At 33.2% G+C, this 20057-nt stretch overlaps 1 protein-coding gene and 1 long non-coding RNA gene across 3 annotated transcripts in view; both read left to right on the forward strand.

The window, feature by feature from the left end:
• Nucleotides 1–2669: 2669 nt before the first annotated feature.
• The window catches only part of LOC105195901 (protein PTHB1), a 103401-nt gene continuing 86013 nt past the window's right edge, over nt 2670–20057 (forward strand). For both annotated transcript variants that reach the window (XM_026139607.2, XM_039446714.1), the window contains exon 1: nt 2670–3027. In XM_026139607.2, the coding sequence (XP_025995392.1) occupies nt 2753–3027 (275 nt within the window). In that variant the 5' untranslated portion in view covers nt 2670–2752. The remainder of the gene's footprint in view (nt 3028–20057) is intronic.
• LOC120357809 lies at nt 9884–19099 on the forward strand. The gene is made up of 2 exons (XR_005574861.1): nt 9884–10359; nt 10428–19099. It is a non-coding gene; the product is annotated as an uncharacterized LOC120357809 (long non-coding RNA).

A 20057-nucleotide genomic window follows, 5' to 3' on the forward strand; every position in this document is an offset into this window, starting at 1 on the left:
AATACGATTTACGTCGTTTAATGTTCATGCGCGATAAATAACAATAAGTTTTAAATCGTAATTTTATGTTTGGTAACTATTGCTTATTGTCATCGCGACTTCATAGTAGAGCACGATACATTTTCTTTTGTAACTTTACGATAAGATACTCTTTGCATCGTGTAATGTTCATTCGCGATAAATAACAATAAGTTTTCAGTCGTAATTATATGATTGATTACTATTGCTTATTGTCATCGCGACTTCATGATAGAGTACGAAACATGTATTGCTGTAATTACGATAAGATATGATTTATAATCATTTATTGTTGATACACAATTAAAAATTATAGATTTGCATACCTAATTATACGATAAGAAACTTTCAAGTATCTTTAGTGCAAATACACTATTAATTGTGATAAAGTTTTAATCATTTCTTCACGATAAATACCATCAAGATGATAAAGTATCATATAAGTTAATATAAAAATTATATTATATTCCTACAATTAAATCCGGTTTCATCAAATAATGAAGGGGAAACGAAAACATTTCTTTCGAAATATGGAAAGTAAAACGATAGTTACAATAGAAAACGAAAAGATTTTTAGCAGATCGTATTGGTTGCTATCGTTTTCTATCGATTTTTTTTATACAGGGATATCTGTATGACTCATTGAGTCTATAAGAGACATCATGTCTATAAGAGACATCGTGTTTATAAGAGATATTATGTCCACAAGAAACATTGTGTTTGCAAAGAACATCATGTCTGCAAAAGACACACATAATGTGCCAAATCCGACCGTGCAACCTCCCCGTGATGCACATCGAGTAACGCAAATGCCAACGGTATTAATGTGAAAAAAAAAGTTTAAACATACATTAAAATACATAAATACATTTTTTTATGCGTGCGACCTGTGCACCATCTGGCCGCGAATTGTTAATTATTTTTTAACAAACAATGAGTGCGCGATACTGAAAAGTACAAAGTTTTTCGGTTTCCTTATGCCCCACACTACATTTCAAATTTATTTTTGAAATTCGATCACCATGCATGAGACTTTTGCACGATCCGCAAATTGTTAATAATTTTTAAATAAACAATGCGTGTATGATTCTGAAAAATTTAAAGTATTTTGGTGTCATCATGTTCTAAGCTACATTTTAGAAATCCTTTTAAAAGTCTACCATCATGCGTATGGAAATGATGTTATCGTTTTTGTTTATGTACATATTATATACACATTTTATAATATATTGTTATTATTACCTATATTTTTAACTAAATCTTTTTCTATTCATCATTACGTGTCATTATTCTCATTGAATTTTCTATCGAAACACGTAAAATGCATTTTATTATCTGAGGGTTCGCACCGCTATTTGCCCCTGGTTTTTCGGATTTGGTCGTTAGAAGTGGCCGCTAACTTCAGCGTCATCATAAGTAGATAAGTTTATCATATGTATTATGTGTTCGATAAAGTTAAAAATTGAAGAAAATACACATTTGAAGAAAATGAAAAAACTGCTAAAATCAGTTAAATTAATTTTTCTAACTAAAAAAAATTGAAATCTTATAGTTTAAATTACGTGAACTTTATAATTCTATACTACTGTTTGCAGATGTGTAATCAGAGGTAATTGTACTTAAAAACAACGAGTATATGTTAATCGGATGTACTTAAGACCGAAAAATAATTTTAAAAATCGTTTTTTTTTTTTTGACACATTCCACCAAATTCAAAAATCTGAAAAAAATTTGAATATAATATGTCATATGACTCATCCACTGAATTTTTTAAAAAATGGCCACTATTTTAGATCAAAAGATAATGCAAAGTTAAAAATTCTAGACTTTTTTAAAATTAGAATTTTTAGCACAGAACGACAAAAAAAAAGAGTTTATGTGTATGGATACTCTTCATAACCATGAATTTTTTTGTAAAAATTACTTTAGATTTAACGGAAAAAAAATATTAATGAAAAATCACATTTTTTTGTGAAATCTTGAAATTGTAGGGGTCTTTTGAAATAAAACTTGGCACAAAATTTTCTTTTATTTAGATGGATATTTTGCCCTATATAACGATTAATTACGCGCGGGCCCAAAATCATTCTTCTTTTTCCGTTATATCCTTTGAAGCTATTTGTATTTTAATTTGTTTTTATTGTTGTTTTTATTGTTATTTGTTTTTACATTGTAGTAAAAGCAAATTGTAAAAAACAATTCACAAATGTTTAGTTTGTTAACTTAAATTATTAATTTTTGTATAAAAAATTTAAAAAAATGGGTTTGGGGTCCACTAAGGCCCCCAAAGACTTAAGGCCCACCGAGAAATTTGTCGGTATCTCTCCTGTCCAGTCCAACCCTGTTGAAAATCTAGCAAAATTCTATGTCATGTTTCTTTGTAATAATTCGCTGATGCAAACTATAATACGCAATTATTTCTTCGACGTCCGCAATACATAATGCGTTAATGCGGAGGTATATCGCAATTTTGTTATATATTTTTGATTAGTTTTAGCTTCGAGAGACTGACTATGGTTACGTTCCGACATACACTGTTGGTACTGAAAATCTATATTTCACGTTACATCATATACTATAGATTTTTAGTACTGGCAATGTATATCGAAATAAAACCTATGTTGTGGTGACGCGATATCATAGCAACCACCGGTATGTAAACCCTCCCAGCGTTAGTTGTAACTCATTCTCAGTCGCGTCGCGATGCCGCTGAATTCTTGAAGCACTCCGAAAAATGTCGCTGTTTAAGACGAAAGAATGGTGGAGAACGCAGTGCGGGGTGCATGAGTCTTTTGACAGACGTAGTTTATTGATCGCGCCATTGTTCGGCGTCGATCGGAAGGACATCATTATTGTCGGTAGTCATGGTGGCTACCTCCGAATGTACAGTCCGTCCTCGCAATGGATAGATGAGACCAAATCGCCAAGCGGGTACAAGTCCTCGGACCTGATTATCGAAACACAAATCGGTGACTGTATCATCGACATGAAAGCGGGAAAATTTGTCTCGTAAGTGAAACTGTGAAATTTGTGAAGTGAAAGTCATTGGTGTCGCAAAGAATTTTACATTTTTATCTCTGAAATGCATGATCACGTAATGAAAATTTTCGAAAACCAGAATAATTTTAATAGATGAATATCAGCAAAAAGAAACCGATTTAAAATTGAACTATAAAAATTGAAAAATTAGAAAAGAAATAAAAATTTATCATAAAGAAAAATGCAATGAGAAAAGGAAATAAATAAGCAATTAACATAGAACTCTGAAAAAATTTGTTTTGTGTGCATTAAAATTACTAATATAGAAGAAAGTCCTCAATACTGGCATACTACTTTGTTTTTGAATAATACTTTTTAAATAAAAACTAAAAATAAACCTTTTTTTATAAACATGATCAAAAACGAGCAAATATATAATCAAAAATTAAAAAACATTAATATATTAAATTCTCATGTACATTACTCAATCGCGGAACAAGTTTCTATTTAGCCTTTCATCAGCGGCAAAATCTATATAAAATTTTTTATAAATAATAATTTACTAAAACATTACAATAATTACTATTCTGGTAAGCTCGTATGCAATTTAACAATTAATTAAAAAGGCCAGTGAGACGAGCAAAAAGGTGTAGATGTTCGTATAGCTAATAATACATATTTATTCGTATATAGAGGACACAAACGTTTCGACTCTACGGAGTCTTCTTCAGTGTGTGTGTATTCTTACATTACAGACGCAGAGCGCAAACAAATCTTCATAACAGCCTTTTAAATACAATAGTCCGGGATTTAAAGCCCATGGTCCGAAATTTCTATTCTTGCTTCGTCGATTTCCAGTCCGCGAAACAAATCGTGTCAACAATTCGGTCTACGTATCGTAGTTATTATTACACCCCCAATACCACAAAAAGAATCTAGAATTTTGCGTTAACACCCTAATTAACAACGGCTACCCATTGGAATTGATTTTTAACAAAATCAACATAAGAATCAAAAAATTGATTAAGGCGATGCTGGAGATACCGACTGAACACGATTATATTTAATTTCACTTCAACTTTTTATGGAATTCATAGAATTATAAATCCTTTTCCAGGATTAAAGTATTGACAAAAATACAATACGCTGGCACCAATTTGACACGAAAAACAGAAAAAAGTTACTAAACTATGTGTTTCTGTAGTAGTCTCGTGACAATATGTGCTGCGTATAAAAGTTTTAGACGTTGTATGTACATAATAACCATCCAGCGTATTGTGAATTACACGTAAGATTGTTAGTGTGCTTTCAAAACGATCCTAAAAGCTTTAGAATAAAAGATACTTTCAATTAAAAATGTCGTGTTTATGTGTGCGTGCAGAATCAGTGTGAGAATTGGTGAAGAGTGAGACTGAGTGAGACAGAGCACTAGTTTAGTTCCTCGATGTTGCATTAGAGGCGCTAAAATCAAAAGAACAAGGAAAGATGAGTGCGTTTGACAAAGAGCGCTAGCCTATTCCCCTTACTCTTTGCCTCACGCGCGACCCACAGTTCGTAGAAGAAAAATCTGAAGTACCGACGTCGAGTGAGTTTCACCGTCAGTCCAGCATCGCCTTAACACGAAATTAAATAGCGGAGTTCAGAACTTGATCGACATGCCGAACACGATCGTGGAAAGAAAAAAGTACTTGGTCTTCCCGTATTTAAAAGACGTGTCTGAAAAAATATCTACGTCCCTGAATAAAGACATAATTAGACTAGGTTTTAGATGCCTAAATAAGTTGGATAAGTTCATTAAGGCAAGGACAAGAACAAAAAAACAGAATGTAACAACGTCGTCTATAAATTAAATTGCAACGACTGCAATGCTTCGTATGTAGGACAAACAAAGAGAAAATTAAAAACAAGAATCAAGGAGCATGTGAACAACATTAAACTTGAAACAGCGAAAATATCAGTCATTAGCGAACACAGACTCCAACAAAATCATTCGATCGATTGGGAAAATGTAAAAATCCTTGATTTTGAACCAAATTATCATAAACGCTTAATTTCCGAGATGATACACATTAACGAACAAAAAAATGGCCTTAATCAAAAAACGGATACGGAACTGTTAGACGACTGTTACAACACTGTTTTGAACAAACTGGTCGATATGTAATAAAGAAAGTATAAGGAATAGAATTGTAAACAGAGAAAGATTTGACTCATACGCGGGTTGCGTACGCTTCGCAACATCAGAAACGTTCAGTCTCCCTTGTCACGCCGATCAATACAGATTGACCGTTATTCGTTAACAGTGTAAGCGATCAGCGTTTGAACATGCCTTACAACGACTCTAACGACGAACCGTAAGTTTAACTATTTACACTAAACATGTGATTCAACTGACACGAATTTTGTAAAAAACGTCTATTAGCGAATTTATTAGTGAATTTTTTCTGTTACATTTTTTAAAGTATCATTGGTCGGAGATTAATTTATTTGCACGAGTCGTACAAGAAGCGATACGTAGACCGAATTGTTGACACGATTTGTTTCGCGGACTGGAAATCGACGAAGCAAGAATAGAAATTTCGGACCATGGGCTTTAAATCCCGGACTATTGTATTTAAAAGGCTGTTATGAAGATTTGTTTGCGCTCTGCGTCTGTAATGTAAGAATACACACACACTGAAGAAGACTCCGTAGAGTCGAAACGTTTGTGTCCTCTATATACGAATAAATATGTATTATTAGCTATACGAACATCTACACCTTTTTGCTCGTCTCACTGGCCTTTTTAATTAATTGTTAAATTACAATAATTAATCAAGAATTAAATAAAACCCAATTTCTATTCACGCATTACTGTGATCAGTGACAATATTCCTTAATCTTTCCAAGACAAATTCATCGATGGCAGATATTCTTGTGTACATTATTTAATTTCTTCAAATTATCCATGGGATCAAATATTATGAATTATTTATGGATAGGCCCACACGAGCAAAGTGATGAACAATTACATAATTTTTTAATATTTGAGAGTGTTCTGCATTATTGAGTCTGCCTCTGTAGAGATCTTTGAGAAAAAAGATCGAACAACATAACGGACTAAATTATTAACCCATTAAAGCCTGTAAGCAGATCAGTAAAGATAGCTAAAAAATAATTGGAAATAGAATCGGAACATAAAAAAACATTACTGACATAAAAAGTTAATTTAAATCGATTTTGCAACTAATTTGTTTATAATAATTATTTGCAAAATTGATTATTGAAAAGTGTTTTTTATATCAGTTGTAGAAACCCCATCTAGTTACTTTTAGTTTCCCCAGTTGTAACGGAAACGATAACGTCGTGACCGAAAGTGGCGCTAACGAGTTTTCTTCTTTTTCGTCATGTTGCGAGTGTAATGGCGGTACAGGCCACGCACCTTTGTAAAAGTCAGAAATATATTTTTTGTTTAAGGCTCTTGAGTACTCGCCGCGGCCATATTGAAGTCGTGACGTTAAAAGCGAGAAATTGCCTGAAATGACACGTAATTTTGTCAAACATGCCATTTGTAAATAAATCCAATTTGGAGAAAACAGACTAAGCAGATGGCTTTAAAACACTTTTAAATATCGGTCATGACTATTCTTTTTCCGCCTAATAGTCAGTAAATAGTCGTAAAAAGCATGTAAAGTGAAGCTATTGAAATAGGAAAATACACGGTCACGTAATTTTGTTAAACATGCCATTTGTAAATAAAGCCAATTTGGATAAAACTGACTAATCAGATGGTTTTAAAACACTTCTAAATATCGGTCACGACTATCCTTTTTTTGCCTAGCAGTCAGTAAATAATCGTAAAAAGCACGTAAAGTGACGCCTATTCAGACAGGAAAACACACAGATAGCTATTGAAGGAGTGAAAAATGTACTTTTATGTATAAAATTCAAAGAAACGTTACTCGCGGTCCATTTTTACGAATTTGGTAAATACGAGACAAGTCATATTTTCACAATAAAACACATAATAACAAAATGACATGCACGACAACATCTCATCGTCAATCTGTCATGTTTCACATGTATTAGTTCTAATTTTGTCTGCGACGGAATGTCGCTACCATCAACGCGGAATTCTCGGCTGAGGAGTCAGGAGCTAACACATAGTTCAGTCCCATCATTTTCCGACATTTCGTTTGTTCCTGGTTCGAACCTTATACTTCATTATCAGTTGTAACATCAGTAATGTTTTTTCATGCTCTGGTCCTATTTTCAATTGTTATTTTTTAGCTATTTTTGTTGATCTTGCCATGGGCTTTAATGGGTTAATGTTTTTGTAATTTTTAATTATATTTGCTCGTCCTTGGCTTATTTTTAAATTTTGTTGTTTTTAGTAGTATAACAAGAGAGTTTTAATATTATGTGTTTATAAACCTGAATACAAACTAGAAAGTTCTATTAGATGGTATAGCATATTTTGTAATACTGTTTCGTATTTTGTAATAATCAATGTTTTATCGTAACATAATCTAAAAAAGCATCTAAGAAATTGAGACCCAAATTGGCACAGTAGACAGTAATAGCAGAATTCAAATATGGCAGCATAAAAAAAAATTAACTATAAAATAAGTTCATAGGCCAATATTCATAATTGATTTTTATTTCAAGACTTAAGTACTATTTTAAGATGCTAATACGGCTTTGTGATTGGTTGATGACATCTTGAGACAGTATTTGACACAATTTTGTATAATAAATATGAGAATCGACTATGAATACTAGACATAAACTAACAAGAGAACTTTGCGAAGTAGGAAATTCAGATTTTAATGAAACTTTGAAACTTGGCGTAAATATAAAAAAGGTAAATACATAAATTTAAAAATTTTTAGCTGCGACTAAAAAACAGTTTAAAGAGATGAAACCCATCAAAAATTAAGAGACTTTTGATTTTTCTCAATATATTTTGTAAACTAAACAAAATATCAAAAAATGTTTTATGTCAAAATTTTACAACAAAAATATTTAATTACGGTATTTGTTTTCCGAAAAATTTTTTTTTATTTCACCTTTTATACCCTCTCTATTTTGTAAACTATTTATTACATAAAAATTCCAACTTTAATAAAAGTTTGCATAAATGTAGATGGAGTAAATATATAAATTAAAAAATTTTTAGTTGCGGCTAAAAATGATTCAAAGGAGTGAAACCATCCCTCAAAAGTAAAGAGACTTCTGCTTTTTTAAAATATATCTTGTAAACTAAACAAAATATCACGAAATGTTTTATATAAAAGTTTCATAGTATAAAAACTTGACTATTCTATTCATTTTTTAAAAAGACTTTTTAAATTAAATTTTTGTATATAATAGTAGTTATTGTATTATGTTCTCACGAAGAGAGAAATGGGGTGTATTGCTTTACTCTGTACAGCAATTTTATGTTCCAAACTGTATTATGAGAAAAATATAAAAGAGAAATATATAAATAAATAAAACAGTTTTAGGAAGCCACATGTAAAATGATCCAATATTATCAATAACATACTTATTGTCATCAGTATGCTTAAACTATGTAATTTGTAAGAAAAAATCGTGCAAATTTTATTTTTGCTTTTCTGAATTCATAGATTTTGAAAAGCTGTGCATATATAAACTATTAGTTTTTGTAATTTTAATTTCACTGGTCGACATCATTTTGATTAAAAAAAAAACAAAGTTATTTCTGATAGATTTTGATGTGCTGCTTACAAATCTGGTCGTGAAAATGTATTACGTCAAAGTTTTAAGATATTTTAACTCAAAAGCGTAAAAAAACATGGTTTTGGCCATTTTCAACGACTTATAAAATGTCTAATAATTTCTTTTCAGCATCCATGCGGATGTCATATTAAAGTATTACTTTTACCCTTTCGAACGCATATTCACTATGATCCAACTTTTTTCGCTGAGATAAAGCAAATTGAATTTTTTTCTTTCAACGCGAAAGTCTACGTGTAGATAAAGTATTCTTAAATATGGCAGGTAAGCCTCCAAGCTCTGTTTCTTGGCAATAATTAAAGAATATATGGTTTACAACACACAATGCAGTTGTGCAATATTATCAAATGTCGACATTAATTTCGGGTTTTTTTGAGTGCATGAACTTTGTAATTTGGAATCAATATGTTTATTTAATGGCAGTAATTTCTTACTTGTGATCATAGCTAATAGTCTCAAATGTGAATTAAATTTCTTTGGAATATGATTGCAGTTATTTGTTGCTGTAACTTAAGAACCAACTTATATTCCTTGGTAAGAGTTTTAACTCAAACATTTGCGTAATTTAGGCATATGTCGTAACTGGTCAATGATATATTATAGTAAAAATCAATGATTTTATAAATGCATTTGCTAAGCCAGTACGCCTGGCTGTGTAATCAAGATTCAATAAAGATAATTTAAGTATCTAAAATTAATCTCCTAATTTGGAATTTGAATCATAATTTGAAGACACTTATAGAAGCCTTTACAGATTTTTGTTCCTGCTTGTTTGCTTGCTTATTATCGACATTACGTGAAGGCTAAATTCTGTTATTATGAATGGCTCTACACACAAGCTTATTCAGGCTGCCCTTATTATTGGACACAATAATTACAGATTATTTGCAAATGCAATCTAGTACCGTTAACAACATATGGTGAAGTACTTATAATTGTGGTAGACGATAAATAAAATATCTAGCTTGTGATCGTTAACCGAGAGGGTTTCCGGATGGATGACACGTGCATGTTGGGCACTTTGCCGACGTTTCGGAAACATTGCAGCTTGCATCATCAGGGCTGAGAGCTCCGATACTAAGCTCCCTTTGGTTGTGATGGTCTTCATATATCCCCGTCGCGCCCGGTGGGAGTTGGGGTGGGGGATTGATTTGGTTAGCCAATCGGAGCGTTTTGATTGACCGGCCGGTCGATTAAAAAACATTAAGTTCACAATGGAGGTAGAACAGGAAAACCAAATTCCCTTCCTAGACGTGTTAGTTCAAAGAAACGGAATGATACCTTAGACCATCGGGTTTACCGAAAATCAACCCACACTGACCGATATCTTCACGCAACCTCCCATCACCATCCATCACAAAGGAATTCAGTTATCAGCTCATTGGTATACAGAGCCCACACAGTTTCTGAACCAACGTTCCTGGATGAAGAGTTACAACATCCTAATCAAACCTTGACTAGAAATGGGTACAACAGCAAGAACCTTAATCAGATAACCAAGAGATTGAAGAACAAGATTTGCAGTCCCAACGACCGAAACTCTGGATAAAGAAAGAGAAAAGAAAATAACGGCTGTTCTTCCGTATCTTCAAGATACAACAGAGCGCATAGGCAGAATTTTGAGTAAGCATAACATTACAGTAATCTTTAAACCCCAGAAGAAAATTGCTCAATTACTTTCTAACCCCAAGGATCAAAGACCAAGCCTGGAAACACCAGGTGTATACAAGGCACCTTGCGTCTGCGGAAAAGTGTACATAGGAGAAACTGGGAAAAAGATCAGTACACGGATCAAGGAACACCAGAGGTGTACCAAATACAGCCACTTTTCGCAATCAACCTTGGCGGAACATTGGATGAAGACATGCCGTGCAGTATGATAAGTCTACCATGTTGGCCTCGTCGTAAGGCTTCGCCAGAAAATATCGAGAAGGTCTGGAAATCTTGAAACATCCTGACAACCTCAACCGCGACAAAGGCCTTCAAGTAAATCTTATTTGGCATACCATTCTCCCGGGTTTTTTAATTGACCGGCCGGTCAATCAAAACGCTCCGATTGGCTGACCAAATCAACCCCCCCACCCCGACCCCCACCGGGCGCAATGGGGATATATAAGAACCACCACAATCGAAGGGAGCTCAGTATCGGAGCTCTCAGTCCTGATGATGCAAGCTGTAATGTTTGCAAAACGTCAGCAAAGTGCCCAACACGCACGTGGCATCCATCCGGAAACCCTCTCGGTTAACGATATCAATGGCCACAAAAACCTTAAGAGTGGAATCTAGCTTGTGATTTTAGATTGTAAGATTTTGGAAAACGTTTCAGACTTTTGTACCTGTTTATTATTGGTCGAACTTGAAGGCTGAATTCCTTTGTTAGATAAATAGTTCTATGTATGATATTCGTGTGTGCTGTCTTTATTATTGGATTCAACTTTCATTGTTTATTTCTTTGTGCCTTTATTCTAGAGTTAGTAAAGATATATTACGTTTCATCGTTATATTCTCTCAGTGTTAAATTAAACATCTAGCTCTCGATTTGACAGGCATTGTGACAACTTCCTTAGATGATGACACGATCCAATCCAATCAAGGGAATTCTACGTAAAAGTCGTGATGTATATAGTAATCGTTAATTATCAAAAATCAATTAGCAGATTTTTCGGGATTGAGGCATGAAGGCCAAATTCCTTGAGACAAATATTAACGCGATCAGGTTCAAATACGATGTTGGGCATTGTAGTCACAAAACATGTAAATAATGGAGAATAATAACCGCGAGATATTGGGCGAATATTATTCAACCCAGTGTCGGAAAATTACTTCGCGTTAATGCCTTAGGAATAATGTTACGGATTGTATCTTAAGTTGTTTAGACTGTATAAAATTATTAGCACCTTTTTATTGGCAGGAGAAACCTGCTTGTCTTTCTTTTTTGATACTTATTACTTCGTATACTAATTATTTCATTAATAGTTATAAAAAAAATATATAAAAGAATATTAAAAGGAAAAAAAATATAAATATATAATAATTTACAATAAAAATAAAATAAAATAAATATATAAATAAATAAATAGAGGGTTATACGTTGTATATACAATATATATATAGGTATTTAAAATTTAGTTTTCCTGTTTACTCTTTGTACATACTTTATATATTTAAGTTGGTTTAGGTTGGAAGTTGGAGTATGTATTTGGTAAGTCAATATGATAAGGTAAACGAGGGGGGTTAATATAATCTTTGTCTTTTTAAGGATGCCTTCATCCGTGTAATATAAGGAGAAAAATAATTTTGACAGATTGCATTTTGCTATAATTAAATAAATGCTAGTTGAATTTTATTATTAATTTGAATTTGGTGCAATTATCTTATAGAGGTCGTGCTTTTGCTATCGGAGCAAAATGGGAAAAGGCAATGGTAATAAGAAAAGCAGGTTGAGAGATTTTTCTTCTTCTAAGAACGACGAGTATAGAAAACTAATTAAGAAAAGCAAAGTTGTAAGTCCGATTAAGATCAGGTTGACTGAAGTCAATGCGGATCCTAGCTCGATTGTCAGATCAGACATTATCAAAGATTCTGCAATTTGGAACGATACAAATAAAGATAGTCGTTATCCTATCTCTGATTCGAGTACAACCTTAATGATTAATTGGCAAGATGTGATATCGCTCGATAACGAAACTATCAAAGCTGATAAGAACTGGGCATCAATAAATGAGCTATTGGTTAACGGAGAGAATATTCTCATACAAGTCACAGCAGAAATGACTGAGATTAGTACAGAAATTCGACCTAACGATCAACTTAAAAATACCTTGGTAATACAAAATCCCCTGAAGAGAATTGACAATAATTGCTCAAACACCAGTAACGTAGACGTAAATTAAAGCACGGGAAATCACTCGCAAATAGCAATTGAGATTATGGGATAGGCTAGTTCCAGCAATGTCGATGTGAATAACAATTTCTTTTTTGACAGGAAGAAAGCTTTATTTGAACAACAAGCTAAAAATTTTTATAGGGACTTTAATCATTTCCTCTATATTGTTTATATTGAGTCATTCAATGAGGATAACAATTTAGGAAATATATATCTTGTTAGTATTGGCAAAAAACTCTTTGAGGCCAAAGTACAAAATATTAACAGAATTAGAAAAATTTGGCCTTAAAATTATAGAGATTAGTTTTGATAAGCAAGCAGATGCTAATGGTTGTATCTCAAATCAGGTCTTTAGAAATAATAATTGGATTGCATATATTCTATCCTACAGAGTCAGAAGAATAGGTGTCATCCGAAATATTAACAAGGATATTAGTATCGAAGAGATAAAAAATAATATTAAGTTTTATAATTCCAAAATAGAAATTGGTAATATCGAGAGTCTAAAGTATTGGAATAAGAACAGTGAATCTCTCGAAAACTTTTCCTCAATTAAAATCGAGTTTCATTCGAATTTACTATCAGAATTCGCGACACTATATTGGGTTAGATTTAAAATCACTCCTTTAATTAATAGGGTAAAAAAATGTTCTAAATGTTTAAGATGAGAATACTCTCGTTTCAATTGTAGAGGGGATACTAGATCGGATATAAGAATGTTAAATAAAAATATTGGCAATTTTAACTCGGATACATTGACAGTATTAAAATGTATAAATTGCAACGGCAACCATCGATCCGCAGACACAATTTGTCCCATGTTCAAAAAATTTAAAATAATAATGCAGTTATGGCTTATTGCAACATTAATCCAAGCTTAATGTATTATCAAAAATAGACAAATAATGGAGTTTTCGGACGTGGAAAGAGCCTGCAAAAGCTTCGCTTACGAAGTTGGGAACGCTAAGATTAATTTAGCCGACTTTACAAACGATATTAGAAACAGGGAGAAAGTAGGTAGCTTTAGAAGCCAAAATGAGAAATTAAATATGCTAAAAAATAAATTAAGCACAATGAGAAAAGATTTAGCCAAGAAACGAAAAATTAAATTACAGGTAGGAGACAAAGGTAATCTCTCAAGCGAAAGATATGCTAAATTTGCCAATAACAATCATAATTCAGGAAAAATTAGTGACTCTAAATCGGTAGGAACGGATGATGATCATTCGGACATGGATAAAATCCTTACGCCGGGATTATCATCGAGACTAGCAAGATATAAAAATAAAACTTACTCGGTAGAACTAGACAATAGTAGTGTGAGATTAACTTCTGATGAAGAACAGAACCATGCTTCAGTTAAAACAAGAAATAGTCAGTGTGACTTAGTAAACCCAGACACCAAAAGCAGTAAAAGTAAGGATTGGCGGAAATTAAAGGAAATCTGCAAGATTTAAGAAACAAAATAGGATAATTCTAGATTTAATGAATATTGTCAGAAGAAAAGAGTCCGCACAGGAAAAGGACCTGAAAGAGATTGATAGATTGTTCAAAATCAATTGAACTGAAAGTTATAGAGGACCAATAGGATGTGATATTCTAATATCATAACTATAAGGATTATTAGAGACTCTACGACTCAATCTAATAGCTAACACAATAAAAATGTTTCATTCTGTATGGAAGTCTAGCAGATCCATAAGAAACTTAAAAATCAAAACAAAAATGGCGTCTATTAAATGCATTCAATGGAACTGTAGAGGCGTTAAGAATAAATATATTGAACTCTCTAACCTATCCCTACAACTGAACTTAGTATGCCTGCAGGAGACTTGGCTTCACAGGAAGGATTTCTTTGAGTTTGACCAATGTACAGTTTTTAGAGAAGATCGACCAGACAATTTTGTGGGCGGTGAGATAGCAATAATTTGCAGAAACCTGCTGGATCCTATCACACATAATATAACTGATCTTACTAGACACTTGGGAATCAAGGCAACCTATATTTCTGTGAAAAATAAATCTATTCCAGATGGGAAGATGTATGTCATCTCACTATACAAACCGCCAAGCATTTGTATAAATAAACAAGCATGGCAAGATTTGTTTTATAAACTAAAATATCATAAAAAATTTAACCTCCTTATTTGTGGTGATTTTAATGCTATCGGATGTGGAGTTCCTCGCGGAGCGATCCGGCGAGCGGATCACCCTGCGAGGCAATTAGCGGCTCCGATCTCTGGGTGGTGAATGACGGTTTGGCCAGTGTGGCTATTAGGGCATCTATTACCGACTCGCTTGGTAACATAAGTTACTTAAACCAACACATCAGCGCTCCGGACGCTGACAAACACGCTTACAAATATCGACAATATTACATTAATGTGAGGAGTGTGGGAAGAACCCATCGAAAGTGATCACTTTCCTATTAAGATTAACATTATTATTGGCAATAATTACATTTTATATAATGACAGCCAAACTCAGTCGAAAGCAGAAGTATGTAGGAGGAAAATGAACCTGAAAAACTTTGTTCTAGAAACTTTTGGTCAGCTTTAGGTGAGCAAGTTTGAGAATAAAGAGTCAACATGGAGAAGCCTGAACGGAGCTCAGTTGTATAACGAATGGCATCTTATTACTATCAACTGTATTATCCGAGCGGGAGGCATCATACACAATGAGAATGGCAAAACTTTAATGCACAACCCATCCACCAATAGTGTTGAAACTTTAAATAAAAAAAATAGCAATAGAGCCCATCATGTAAATCGTAATAAGGTTATTAACAAACCATGGTAGAATGATATTTGCCAACAGGCCGTGAATGAAAGAACTAAATGTTTTAAAATCTTTTTAAACAACCCGTCTTTTAAACAACCCGATAAAATTTATTAAAATACAGAGAGGCATCAATTGTAACCAGAAAAATTTTGGCTAAGAGGAAAAGAGAAAATTTCCATAATTTAGTAGAAGAAATATTTAAGATCTCTGGTTCAAAAAAATTTTGGAAAAAAATTAAGAGATTTAAAAATTGCAAAATGTTTAGACAGTCAGTGCCAAATGGAGACAAATAGAGAATCACTTATTGAAAATTTTATTAATGAATTGGTCTCTCCTGTGGTTTCTAAAGAAATGAATGTTTTAAAAGACTCGAGCGGTGGTAGGGGCTTGCCGAGCTTGTTTAGCCAACCATTCAATTTTAAAGAGAGTTGATCAATCATATTAAGGATGGCAAATTAAATGGAAGCCCTGGGGTAGACTTATTAAATTATCGAATTCTGACATTTACCTAGGGAAGCTATTGAAACTTTATTAAATAGTTTCAATAAAATAATCTTGAATAGCTCTTGTCCAGATTGCTGGAAAGAATATTTAATAATTTTGATCCTCAAAAGTTGGAAAAAAGGCTTTAGGCCAATTTCCTTAGAACCTTGTACTTTAAAATTATTTGAAAAATTAATTTAAACCAGAATTAAAAGATTTATCGAACTAAATGCCTTAATCTCCAAGCGTCAATTTGGTTTTCACAAAAGTAAATCCTGCGATAATTGTCTTGCTCTAATCAATCTAGAAATTTACAAAGTTTTTATGACGGGTAATGTAACTGGCGGGCTCTTTCTTTATATAAAATCTGCATACGATAATATTAATTCTAAAATTCTTTTTGATAGGATTAACGGAATGAGGACCCCGATTGGCTATAAATTTTTTTTTAGAAATTTTTTGGGACTCAGGAGGGTCTCCTTTTTTGAGAAATGTTAACCACATTTTCTGGACATGCCCATTGTTAAAAAATAGTAGAAAAATACTCATGAATAATTTAAGGAAAAGAGGCTTACAGGAACCTATAGTATATCAGTGAAATATGTGTTTGGCATCTTAAAAGATAAAAAAAGCAAAATTGTTAATGCATTTAAAAACTTTATTACTAAAATTAATGAATTGTTTATAAATGATAAGGTATTAGCGTAATTCGGTATAAAATAAAAAGCTTTTGCATGATTAAATTAAATAGGATATCTTATACTAATTATTGCCAAGTGCTCCTTGGAGGTTTTTTGATTCTCAGATCCTGTGGGAAGTATCGAAGTATCCCAGGTGGCTCCATAAGCAAGAAGTGAGAAGGAAAGAAGAAAGAAAAATATATATAAAGAGAATAGAAGAGGGGAGAAAGAAGAAGAAGTAATTTAATACTTAATAAGTATTAAAAAAAAGGGAGGAGAAAAAATTCCTGACTTTAACGATAAGGGTGTAATATTCTCAGATAACTGAAGTTAAAAATTATAACAATAGAAACGTGGAAGTACATATCAGAATCTGGGCCAGAGTTCTGGGTGACTGTGTTGTAGGATATGGTATTATAGCTATCGCTGATAGCGGAAATCCATTGGCCTCCTAAAGGAAGGAAGGACTCCTGAGAAGGGCCGCCGCGACGCGGCCGCCTAGCGGCGGCGCCTGTATTATTTGCTGCGTGAGGCCTTATTCACACGACAGGGCCGCCTAGTGGCGCCGCGTGTATTCACTTATTGCGTCCGACGCGTATACTGTGGTGGTCTTTGCCCGAGCCGTTACACTCTTTTATTTTGGCATCACTGATTGATGGGAGTTTTCTTTCAACTAAAGGAAATCTGAAACTTCTTTACACATTGCCTTGACGAAAGTTTTTCATTAAGCCCAACTTTGTATGTAATGGTGGTAATATAATATTTTCTGATTGAACTAATGATTTACTTAAAACGTTTTTTTACCTCTGATTTTAATTTTTTCCTCATAGGCTAATTTTTTACTTCGTAATGTTTGTCTGTCATGATTATCCCTTTCGTAGAAAAAATATCAGTACTTTAAATAGCTGTAATCCAATGGTTATAGCTATAACCTTGAGATTTGCACAAATACGCCACTGATGTTGTTCGTAATTAATGTATGTTAAAAGAAACTTCATATTGTCATAAGTTTTGTATTAACAGCGTGTCCAATCGAAACAGATGAGTAGGTGTTTCCATTAAGAAGAAGACTTTCAAACTAGTTTTTGATACATCTTTAAATAATCACCAAACATGACGTTTATGCTTCTGTCCTTATATTTCCTCCATCAAACTGTTGACAGTTACAGTATACGTTACAGTATAGCAATTGTCAATCTTTAAAAAAATGGTTTTAAATTGTTTGCGCGTTTCCTAGCGTACGTAACTGTACTCTTCTGAAGTAACTTCCCTTGTTGAAGCCTGGAACCTAGTAATTTACTTTATATTTGATAAATTTGAGATCTCGACAAAGATTGATAAGTTTTTTTTTATTTATGATATATGGTTTGTAAGTTGGAAGTTTCAACAACTAAAACATTCATTATTCTGTTCATTACTTTTAAGTGTAAAAATTGAAGTTATATACTCTAAAGATAATTTTGGTACTATCAGTTGTGGAGTATGACCTTTAGGACAAGCGACGGAAGAGATTGAGGTTTTCTACCTTGCATTTAAAATATAACTGATATATCATTTGCACATGATCGGTAATGCATACTTTTGAGACTGAAACATATATTTTCCACACATGTAATAAAATAAATTAGGATTATTTTTACAAGTGCAAGGCATTTTGTATCAATATGGAAAAATTGAAGCTACAAGAGTAATACAAAATAAAAATACTTAAGTTTAAAATATTGTATGTTGTGGTCAGAATGTATTAGTAAAATTAATTAACAAACTTCTAAGAAAACTGAAAAATACTTTAGTTCGTAGTAAATAGAAATTTACTTGTAAAATGGAAAAAATTTTGAAATGCAGAAACAAATTGAAAATCATAAAATGAATAAAAAACTGTATAAAATCAACAATTTGAAAGTTTATATAATACAATTTTTGACAAAATGATCGAAAACTATCTAGTTTTCATAAGAAGTCCTCTTTATTTGAAAAGATTTCTAATAATTGTTCTTTTGCAAATCATGAAATAAATAATGCGTTGTAAACATTGTTAAGAAAGTCTTTGATTCCTTTTCAGATTCTCTTGATATTTTTTTATATGCAATACGCTATGGCAGTAAAGATATATCACGTGATTCACAGTTCACCTATTCAAGGGGTACCCAACCAGTCGATCGCGATCTACCGGACGATCGCAACATTTTTTTGGTAGATCTTTCTTTTTTCTTTAATTACGTCTATTTAAAATTATAATTTTATTTTATTGCAATCAAATAAATTTCAAAAAATTGCTAAATCTCACAATGTCAAAGGTCTCATTAATATTTGCATTACTTTTTACTTTTCTTAAATTTTATTATATGTTTATATTTTAATTTTTATTTTATTGGAATTCTATTATAAAATTTATAATTTTAATATTAATTTTTTTTTTACTAATTTGTTCATAGTTTTAACACATATCTCTATTAATACGTTTAATAAACGGTTAAATCATATTTTAATTTTGTATTTTTTTTCTTACATTTTACACATACATAGATAGATCGCGAAGTTGCTTTACTAATAGTAGTAGGTACTTTATTCCTTGCGGAGTACATTGCGGACTTCCGCTCCGCTTACATAGTTTCAACCTTTTTATTCATTGCTTCTTTTACAACGCACGAGAGAGAGAGAGAGAAAAATCACTCATCCATCCACACCTCCACACTCATTCTTTGGACCTCCGTTTCCGCCACTTTCTTCCACCCTTTCTTCTCTTCCTTCTACACTCTCATTCATACCCAGCCACCCTCCTCCCTCCCGCATCTCCTCCAATTTTCTCATCCAAACTTCTCCCTCCCCCCTCTCACCTAAAACCTCTCCTACCATCTCCTGCCATCCCTTCTCCGTCCCCCAATCCGTGCATTCCTCCCATATATGCTCCCACGTTTCCTCTCCCCATCCACATATCCTACACTTTCTTTTCTCTTTCTCTTCCCAGTATCTACCTCCTCTCATACCATCTCCTAACCTAAACCTCGCAATCCTTTTCCAACTTTCCTCTTTCCAATCCCTCTTCAAGTACTCCGGCACTCCCTTTCCCTTCACTCTGCTGTACCATCTGTTGAACTTCGAGCTCCTAATTTTTTCCCACCTTTCCTCTTCCTGCCGCCTCCTCTCTCTTGCCACCACCTCTTCACCCCTTAACCCTCCCTCTTCTCACAACTTTTCTATCTCCTTGATGTTCCAGCTCTTTTCTTCATAGAAACTTCTTCTTTCTTCCTCCCATTTTCCCATCACCTTTCCCTCCTTCGCTCTACCTCTTATCTCCTCCCAACACAACCTTGCCAACTCCCCCCCTTCTCCTTCGCCCAGTTTCTTTTCATAACTCCATGCCCTCATTCCTGCCCTTCCCCTTAATTTTTCCCTCTGCATCTCCTCCCTTACCATGTACCCCGGTGTGTACCTTCCCACCCCTATTACCCATTTCAAGTACCTGTCCTGTATCCTCTCTACCTTTTCCC

This window comes from Solenopsis invicta, chromosome 1, assembly GCF_016802725.1.
Source record: "Solenopsis invicta isolate M01_SB chromosome 1, UNIL_Sinv_3.0, whole genome shotgun sequence".
NCBI classification, from domain to species: Eukaryota; Metazoa; Arthropoda; class Insecta; order Hymenoptera; family Formicidae; genus Solenopsis; species Solenopsis invicta.